At 41.2% G+C, this 10,622-nt stretch overlaps 1 protein-coding gene across 1 annotated transcript; it reads right to left on the bottom strand.

Annotated features, from left to right (window-relative positions):
• Positions 1-1,896: 1,896 nt before the first annotated feature.
• LOC135571163 (mucin-5AC-like) lies at positions 1,897-9,839 on the bottom strand. The gene is made up of 6 exons (XM_065016953.1): positions 9,711-9,839; positions 6,784-6,837; positions 5,035-6,371; positions 3,572-3,630; positions 3,207-3,340; positions 1,897-2,392 (listed from the first exon to the last, which is right to left on the bottom strand). Exons 2-6 carry the CDS (start codon positions 6,821-6,823, stop codon positions 2,289-2,291), a joined length of 1,674 nt encoding a protein of 557 aa, XP_064873025.1. The 5' UTR covers positions 6,824-6,837; positions 9,711-9,839; the 3' UTR covers positions 1,897-2,288.
• Positions 9,840-10,622: the final 783 nt, after the last annotated feature.

Genomic DNA, 10,622 nt, shown 5'->3' on the forward strand with positions numbered 1-10,622 from the left:
TCATCAAGGGGTAAGTCTCAATTGTCTCTCGTGTCGTCAAGGGGTAAGTCTCATTAGTCTCTAGTGTAGTATAGGGATGAGTCTCATTATTCTCTAGTGTAGTCAAGGGGTGAGTCTCATTACTGTTTTGTCTGTTATACTAATGCTGCCACTAGATGGGGTCAGATGGACCTGCAAGTGACATTTTTAATTTGGTATTCTCGTTCAACTATTGAGATGCATCGCTAGGAGGAAACAAAACTAGACTGTTGAGATGTACCTCTAGAAGGATATGAGACTAGATTATTGAGATTTACCCTTAGAAGGATATGAGACTAGATTATTGAGATTTACCCCTAGAAGGATATTCGACCAGATTATTGAGATGTACCCCTAGAAGGATATGAGACTAGATTATTGAGATTTACCCCTAGAAGGATATTAGACCAGATTATTGAGATGTACCCCTAGAAGGATATTAGACTAGATTATTGAGATGTACCCCTAGAAGGATATTAGACTAGATTATTGAGATTTACCCCTAGAAGGATATTAGACTAGATTATTGAGATTTACCCCTAGAAGGATATTAGACCAGATTATTGAGATGTACCCCTAGAAGGATATTAGACTAGATTATTGAGATTTACCCCTAGAAGGATATTAGACTAGATTATTGAGATTTACCCCGATAAGGATATTAGATCATACTATTGAGATGTACCCCTAGAAGGATATTAGACCAGATTATTGAGATGTACCCCTAGAAGGATATTAGACTAGATTATTGAGATGTACCCCTAGAAGGATATTAGACTAGATTATTGAGATGTACCCCTAGAAGGATATTGAGATGTCATTACATGCGACCCAAAATGTCATTATTTTCAAACAGTAATGAAAAAAAATACAAATCTATATTCTACGAGTGTTACATAATATATTAGATTTAATAATAACAAGACAAGTACAAACCAGGCAAGGCTCTACAACAGTTTTAAAACATTAAAGTGGGCCACGTTAGTCCCTCAGTCACTTTGACACTTCAGTGCCCAAAATAACACATTTAAATGTAAATATATGTTAAACAGGGAACTATGATCAAATAAAAACATTTAAAAAATAAATAAATTGTACAATTGGTAAGTTTTTGTTTCTTTTACTTATTTTCAGTATAAAAATTTGATGGATAAACTGTGTGCAAGTCATCATGAATTGATGTCTGTGAGAGGTTAAATGTTAAATAATAGTGACGTGAAAGATAAGGGCCTAGCTTCCATCAAATCAGCTGTTTACCAGTGACAGACGACAGCTATTGTTTGGCAACTTGTTCTCAACTAGCCTGGTTAAATAAATAACGTGTTGGAGGTGTAACTGATCTTAAAACCTCTTAGAGCTAGGGGGCAGAATTTTCACTTTTGGATAAATAGTGTGCCCAATTTCAACTTCCTGCTACTCATGCCAAGAATATAAGATATGCATATTATTCATATATTTGGATAGAGAACACTCTGAAGTTTCTAAAACTGTTTGAATCATGTCTGTGAGTATAACAGAACATATGTAGCAGGCAAAACCCAGAGGACTAACTGTTCAGAATACCCCCCCACCTCTCTGTTCCCTATATTGTCTCTGCCATGGGATATTTCATAGGAACCTATTTTCAGTTCCTACCGCTTCCACTGGATGTCGGCAGTCTTTTGGAATTTGGTTGATTCAGCTCTAATGAGTGTTGGACTAGTAACCGAAAAGGCAAGATCGAATGCCCGAGCAATAATCTGCCATTCTGCCCCGCTACAAGGCAGTTAACCCACTGTTCCTAGGCCATCATTTTAAATAAGAATTTGTTCTTTACTGACTTGCCACGTAAAATAAAATAGACAGAGCTATGGATGCCAGGACTGACCATCCATGATATCAGAATAATAGTTTTAATAATGTTTTAAAGCTGTACAGTGTTTGTTTGCATTGTTTAGAAACATTGGGGTAAAACAAGCTTATATTGTGGGTTCTGATGGGGTACGACAGTTGAGCTAAACTCATGAGGTATTCATATGTTATATTCTTCTAGAATCAATGGGTACATATAATTAATTTTTAAGTAAAAAAATGGGTGTAGCAACTAAGGATTCTAGCTTTAAGGCTGTATCTATGAGAGCTGGGAAACTGTTGATTGGTTAAACCAATGCCACAGCAGCTATGCCTCAGGCTATTGGTTAGCCAGCAGCTAGCAGAGCCACAGCAGCTATGCCCCAGGCAATTAGCTAGCCTACCAGCTAGCAGAGCCACAGCAGCTATGTCCCAGGCTATTAGCTAGCCAGCAGCTGTACCATTAACAGAGCCAAACTGAGAGGCAAGGCAGCCAGAGAGAAGGAAGTGGGTAGGGGAGCACTTCCTGATGTGGTTGATGACCCTGAAAAAGTAGGAAAACAGAGATATTGGTCAGTAAATTACAAAAGTGGATTGTCTTTTCATGTTTCTGTTCAAATGTTGACTTTGCTCGTATAGATGTGTACGGTGACAGTGAAACAGGGGCGGACTGGGACCAGAAATTGGCCCTGGCATTTTGAAAATATTTTTTATTTTATTATTTATTTATTTATTTTGTACCCTGTTTTCGTGGTATCCAATTGTTTATAGCTACTATCTTGTCTCATCGCTAAAACTCCCGTACGGGCTCAGGAGAGACGAAGGTTGAAAGTCATGCGTCCTCCGATACACAACCCAACCAAGCCGCACTGCTTCTTAACACAGCGCGCATCCACCCCGGAAGCCAGACGCACCAATGTGTCGGAGGAAACACAGTGCAACCTTGGTTAGCGCGCACTGCGCCCGGCCCGCCACAGGAGTCGCTGGTGCGCGATGAGACAAGGATATCCCTACCGGCCAACCCCTCCCTAACCCGGACGACGCTAGGCCAATTGTGCGTCGCCCCACGGACCACCCGGTCGCGGCCGGTTACGACAGAGCCTGGGTGCGAACCCAGAGTCTCTGGTGGCACAGCTGGCGCTGCAGTACAGAGCCCTTAACCACTGCGCCACCCGGGAGGCCTCGGCCCTGGCATATTTTAACAAATGTTTTTTTCCTAAATTATTAGCCAGAAAATGATATTTTTTACCCCAGAAAAACACGTTAGACAGACCCACTGGACTGAAAATGGACTAGCCCATCTGGCCATTTGCCCAAAATGCCAGATGGCCAGTCCGCACCTGGAGATGAATACTTACCATCACTGACGCTGCCTGGTATAATGTTCAGGGAGGTGGAACTGCTGGTGAGAATTGCCTGTGCATTGCTTGAGCTGGGAACCGAAGACAGCTTGTCGAACACGAGGGTCATGTCGGTAACTACAGATCCACTTCTACTCAGGAGAAGGAGAGAAAATGGACCACCCTCAGAAATCATTACCATCATCATCAGCATCGTCAAAGTTTTCAAGTTTTAATGTCATGTGCACAAGTCCAGTGAAATGCCTTTTATTGCAAGCCTTATTAAACCCAACAATGCAGTAATCAACATCAATGTAGAAGTACAAATAACATAAGGTAGAACAGAAACCTAGTCAATCAGTAATGAGAATTCATACCCTTACCTGAATGAGTTGACAATGGAACGACGGAAGCCTGGGGTCTTAGCAAAAGCCTTGTTCACCTGCGTTGAAAGATGGGATGATCAACGGTTCAATGAAAACAGGGTCCTTGACGGCATTAATAGAAGCTTTGGTTTCATTCTTTCATAGTAAATAGACCTCTCAATAGTACCCTTTTTGACTTGGCATGTACAGGATAACTGATGATAGGGTTTTACAGGAGGCATGTACAGGATAACTGATGATAGGGTTTTACAGGAGGCATGTACAGGATAACTGATGATAGGGTTTTACAGGAGGCATGTACAGGATAACTGATGATAGGGTTTTACAGGAGGCATGTACAGGATAACTGATGATAGGGTTTTACAGGAGGCATGTACAGGCTCACTGATGATAGGGTTTTACAGGAGGCATGTACAGGCTCACTGATGATAGGGTTTTACAGGAGGCATGTACGGATAACTGATGATAGGGTTTTACAGGAGGCATGTACAGGATAACTGATGATAGGGTTTTACAGGAGGCATGTACAGGCTCACTGATGATAGGGTTTTACAGGAGGCATGTACAGGTCTAAAAGGGACACTTACATTTATGTATTGGACCTTTATTTAAGTCAGCTAAGAACAAATTCTTATTGACAATGACCTTAGACCACTGTGATACAGCCTGTAATCGAACCAGGGTCTGTAGTGACGCCTCTAGCACTGAGACGCAGTGCCTTAGACCACTGTGATACAGCCTGTAATTGAACCAGGGTCTGTAATGACGCCTCTAACACTGAGATGCAGTGCCTTAGACCACTGTGATACAGCCTGTAATCGAACCAGGGTCTGTAGTGATGCCTCTAGCACTGAGATGCAGTGCCTTAGACCGCTGTGATACAGCCTGGAATCGATCCAGGGTCTGTAGTGACGCCTCTACCACTGAGACGCAGTGCCTTAGACCACTCTGGTACAGCCTGTAATCGAACCAGGGTCTGTAGTGATGCCTCTAACACTGAGATGCAGTGCCTTAGACCGCTGTGATAAAGCCTGTAATCGAACCAGGGTCTGTAGTGATGCCTCTAACACTGAGATGCAGTGCCTTAGACCTCTGTGATACAGCCTGGAATCGATCCAGGGTCTGTAGTGACGCCTCTAGCACTGAGACGCAGTGCCTTAGACCGCTGTGATATAGCCTGGAATCGATCCAGGGTCTGTAGTGACGCCTCTAACACTGAGATGCAGTGCCTTAGACCGCTGTGATACAGCCTGGAATCGAACCAGGGTCTGTAATGACGCCTCTAACACTGAGATTCAGTGCCTTAGATTTTCCCCCCAAAATGGTTTGTCATACAAAAGCAAAACCCGTGTCAAACAGTTTTCATCCCAATGAAGATTCTGTGTGAGAATTGCCAGAACAATCTGAGCTACCAGAAATATTTTCCTACCTACGCTGGCGTGGAATCGCCCGATACTTACCTCAGAGGTCACTTTGTCAGCCAGAGTCTTGAACTCTGAAGAGGAAGGGTTGGAAAGATCTGAGTTGAACGTCTGGTTGAGACGGAACTGAAGACTCATTGTTCCTTCACTAGAAGATGGAGGGTCAGTTGATGCGACAGCAGCGGAAGTGGTGGTGGTGACAGCTGCTGGAGGAGTGGTGGTGGTGACAGCTGCTGCAGGAGTGGTGGTGGTACCAGCTGCTGCAAGAGTGGTGGTGGTACCAGCTGCTGCAAGAGTGGTTGTGGTGACAGCTGCTACTGGAGTGGTGGTGACAGCTGCTGCAAGAGTGGTGGTGGTACCAGCTGCTGCAAGAGTGGTGGTGGTACCAGCTGCTGCAAGAGTGGTGGTGGTACCAGCTGCTGCAAGAGTGGTGGTGGTGACAGCTGCTACTGGAGTGGTGGTGACAGCTGCTGCAAGAGTGGTGGTGGTACCAGCTGCTGCAAGAGTGGTGGTGGTACCAGCTGCTGCAAGAGTGGTGGTGGTACCAGCTGCTGCAAGAGTGGTGGTGGTGACAGCTGCTACTGGAGTGGTGGTGACAGCTGCTGCAAGAGTGGTGGTGGTACCAGCTGCTGCAAGAGTGGTGGTGGTGACAGCTGCTACTGGAGTGGTGGTGACAGCTGCTGCAAGAGTGGTGGTGGTACCAGCTGCTGCAAGAGTGGTGGTGGTACCAGCTGCTGCAAGAGTGGTGGTGGTACCAGCTGCTGCATGAGTGGTGGTGGTGACAGCTGCTACTGGAGTGGTGGTGACAGCTGCTGCAAGAGTGGTGGTGGTACCAGCTGCTGCAAGAGTGGTGGTGGTGACAGCTGCTACTGGAGTGGTGGTGGTGACAGCTGCTGCAAGAGTGGTGGTGGTGACAGCTGCTACTGGAGTGGTGGTGGTGACAGCTGCTGCAGGAGTGGTGGTGGTGACAGCTGCTACTGGAGTGGTGGTGGTGACAGCTGCTGCAGGGGCGGTGGTAGTGACAGCTGCTGCAGAAGCGGTGGTGGTGACAGCTGCTGCAGGGGCGGTGGTGGTGACAGCTGCTGCAGGGGTGGTGGTGGTTTGAGCTGCTGCAGGGGTGGTGGTGGTGACAGCTGCTGCAGGGGCGGTGGTGGTGACAGCTGCTGCAGGGGCGGTGGTGGTGACAGCTGCTGCAGGGGTGGTGGTGGTTTGAGCTGCTGCAGGGACGGTGGTGGTGACAGCTGCTGCAGGGGCGGTGGTGGTGACAGCTGCTGCAGGGGTGGTGGTGGTTTGAGCTGCTGCAGGGGTGGTGGTGGTGACAGCTGCTGCAGGGGTGGTGGTGGTTTGAGCTGCTGCAGGGGCGGTGGTGGTGACAGCTGTGGCAGGAGTATTGGTGTTGACAACATTAAGTCTGACATTTTAAAATCGGAAATTTACAAACTAGAATTATTTAAAAAAAAACTTTATACACAACACGTCTGCATTTCCTGCTGTACAGGAAATGTACTGCAACAAATTAACATCTATCGGCTGATAAAGACAACCCTTTTTTCTAGCTATAGCTTTAGAATGTGGCTGTGCATCCCCTCATGAGATATATAACGTTTTTAATCTAATGAAAGGTTAACCAGTAAGTAAGTAAATTGAGTGGTATTGGACACCGTGTATATGGTTTGTCCAGTGCCAATGACTTCCCATTAATTTATGTCCATTTCAGGGGGGTGTTCCCTTACCTAATGAAAGGTTAACCACTAAGGAACACACAGAAACACAAACACAGTGTATTACCTGCTAGCAGGAGGAGAATCATCAGAGGCTTCATATCCATGTCCTTATAGGTCTCTGTTGAGGTGAACCACACAACATCAATCATACATGAACCCCGTTAGATCTTCCGTTAACCGCTGTTGAAGGATGATGTCATTGACCAACATTAATTAGATATTAGTCCATATTACAAAATCATATGATGTTACTTGATATTCAAACAGCAGTCCTATAATACCTTCAGTTGTATTAACAGTGTCCCCTCTCTGTTTACCAGTAGATGTCTTATCAGCCTGCTTCCAATGTCTTCAGCCCTCTGCTCTGCTTTCACTGTAGATTACTGTATTGCTGTACATTACTGTATAATTATCATTATGTGTAATTATTATTGTTATTATCATTATTATCATTATCATTATTATCATCATTGTTATCATCATTATTATTATTATTATTATTGTTATTATCATTATTATTATTATTATTATTATTATCATTATTATTATTATTATTATTATCATTATTATTATTATTATTATTATTATCATCATTATTATTATTATTATTGTTATTATTATTATCATTATCATTATTATTATTGTTATTATTATTATCATTATCATTATTATTATTATTTATTATTATTATTATTATTATTATTATTATCATTATTATTATTATTATTATTATTATTATCATTATTATCATTATTATTATTATTATTATTATCATTATTATTATTATTATTATTATTATTATTATTATTATTATTATTATTATTATTATTATTATTATTATTGTTATTATTATTATTATTATTATTATTATTATTATTATTATTATTATTATTGTTATTGTTATTATTATTATTATTATTATCATTATTATTATTATTATTATTATTATCATTATTATTATTATTATTATTATTATTATTATCATTATTATTATTATCATTATTATTATCATTATTATCATCATTATTATCATCATTATTATTATTATTATTGTTATTGTTATTATCATTATCATTATTATTATTGTTATTGTTATTATCATTATCATTATTATTATTGTTATTATTATTATTATTATTATTATTATCATTATTATTATTGTTATTGTTATTATCATTATTATCATTATTATTATTATTATTATTATCATTATTATTATTATTATTATTATTATTATTATTATTATCATTATTATTATTATTATTATTATTATTATCTTTATTATAATTATTATCATTATTATTATAATTATTATTATTATTATTATTATTATCATTATTATTATAATTATTATTATTATTATTATTATCATTATTATTATTATCATTATTATTATCTTTATTGTCATTATCATCAATATTATTTATTTCTTTATTTATTTATTCTTATTCTTATTCTTATTATCATTATCATTATTATTTACAATGACGGCCTACACCGGCCAAACCCTGACGACGCCGGGCCAATTGTTCGCCACCCGGTGGGACTCCCAATCACGGCCGGTTGTCATACAGCCTGGATTCGAACCAGGGTGTCTGTAGTGACGCCTCAAGCTGCTGAGACGTAGTGCCTTAGACCGCCGCGTCACTCAGGAGCCAGGAAGATAAAATAAGTGTTGCTAAGGTTACCAGTAACGTTCCCAAAAGGTAGTTACTTTGACCAAAACAACGGTGACCCTATCTAGCGCAAAAGTTCACACAATTCCTTCAACACAAGTTATCCCCCTTTCTAGCCTTGTAATTACCAGACTAGCCAACAGTTCTTGTCAGCTTGTGAAGGACGACCCATCCTCTGAAGGTGTAGAGAAGGCCTTTAAAGGTGTAAATCCTAACCAGCCTCAAAACTCATCGATTCAGTGTGGTAGTTATCTTAAAGTCATTTATTCAGTGTGGTAATTATCTTAAAGTCATTTATTCAGTGTGGTAGTTATCTTAAAGTCATTGATTCAGTGTGGTAGTTATCTTAAAGTCATTGATTCAGTGTGGTAGTTATCTTAAAGTCATTTATTCAGAGTGGTAGTTATCTTAAAGTCATTGATTCAGTGTGGTAATTATCTTAAAGTCATTTATTCAGTGTGGTAATTATCTTAAAGTCATTTATTCAGTGTGGTAATTATCTTAAAGTCATTTATTCAGTGTGGTAGTTAACTTAAAGCCTTTAAAGGTGTGGTAAGTATCTGTATATATACAATGTTAAGTGGAAGTGAGTCCAACCTGTTTCTTTCTCTCCTCCTGGGCCGACCACACCTCCCTTTCATCTCATCTCTCTATATCTCTCGCACCATCTCTCTCTTTCTCTCTCTCTCTCTCTCTCTCTCTCTCTCTCTCTCTCTCCATCTCTCTCTCTCTCTCTGTCTCTCTCTCTCTCTCTCTCTCTCTCTCTCTCTCTCTCCGTCTCTCTATATCTCTCTCTCTCTCTCCTCTCTCTCCGTCTCTCTCTCCCTCTCTCTCTCTCTCTCTCTCTCTCTCTCTCCCTCTCTAAATTGTGAATCAGATTGGCCTTAGTGAAGCTACATAAACAATTCTGCACCAATCCCGTCAAGCAATCCCTACACTAATAGCATCCCGTTAATAACAGATGCCAACAGTTAACCTAAATCTATGGGTTTACACCTATAGCATCCCATTAATAACAGATGGCAACAGTTAACCTACATCTATGTGTTTACACCTATAGCATCCCGTTAATATCAGATGGCAACAGTTAACCTACATCTATGGGTTTATACCTATAGCATCCCGTAAATAACAGATGACAACAGTTAACCTACATCTATGGGTTTATACATATAGCATCCCATTAATAACAGATGTAGCTTTCAGTTGCATAGTTAGGTCTGAGACTACTAATGTCTTGAAATAGGAAGAAAAATGTATATACAATTTGAACAAGCAATCAATGACAATCAAATTCACCGAAGCTGCTTCTTACCTGAGAATATCAGAGACGTTGAGTCGGCTAGGACCTGTAGACTACTCAGATGAGAAAATATGTACAAATAACTCCTCTCTTTCTGAGAAGTAAAGATGATCAACTCCTGGGCAGAGGGGGTTTTGTACGATGACGGAAAACTAGACTTGGAATTTTTTCTAACTTGCTGGACTCGTTTTTCGCCTGCCATTCACGAGCGTCAATCATGCCTTTCAAAAAAATGTATCCACCTACAAGACTTGCAAAACGACTAACCAAAGTCAAAAAGTGACTCTTAGACTACCTTAACCACACCCTCAGTGTTATGATGTTTGTTCAAACCCAGCTGAAAACAAACAACGAATACAAAAGTGAGGGATCAATCACATTTATTCATAAAGTCCTTCGTACATCAGCTGATGTCACAAAGTGCTGTAAAGAAATCCAGCCTAAAAACCCCAAACAGCAAGGAATGCAGCTGTAGAAGCACAGTGGCTAGGAAAAACTCCCTAGAAAGGCAAGAACCTAGGAAGAAACCTAGAGAGGAACCAGGCTCTGAGGGGTGGGCCAGTCCTCTTCTGGCTGTGCCTGGTGGAGATTAGAAACCTAGAGAGGAACCAGGCTCTGAGGGGTGGGCCAGTTCTCTTCTGGCTGTACTGGGTAGACCAGAGGAACCAGGCTCTGAGGGGTGGGCCAGTCCTCTTCTGGCTGTACTGGGTAGACCAGAGGAACCAGGCTCTGAGGGGTGGGCCAGTCCAGAGACCAGAGGAACCAGGCTCTGAGGGGTGGGCCAGTCCTCTTCTGGCTGTACTTTGTAGACCAGAGGAACCAGGCTCTGAGGGGTGGGCCAGTCCTCTTCTGGCTGTGCCTGGGGAGATTAGAAACCAGAGAAACCAGGCTCTGAGGGGTGGGCCAGTCCTCTTCTGGCTGTAC

This window comes from Oncorhynchus nerka, unplaced genomic scaffold (genome assembly GCF_034236695.1).
Source record: "Oncorhynchus nerka isolate Pitt River unplaced genomic scaffold, Oner_Uvic_2.0 unplaced_scaffold_718, whole genome shotgun sequence".
Taxonomy (NCBI): domain Eukaryota; kingdom Metazoa; phylum Chordata; class Actinopteri; order Salmoniformes; family Salmonidae; genus Oncorhynchus; species Oncorhynchus nerka.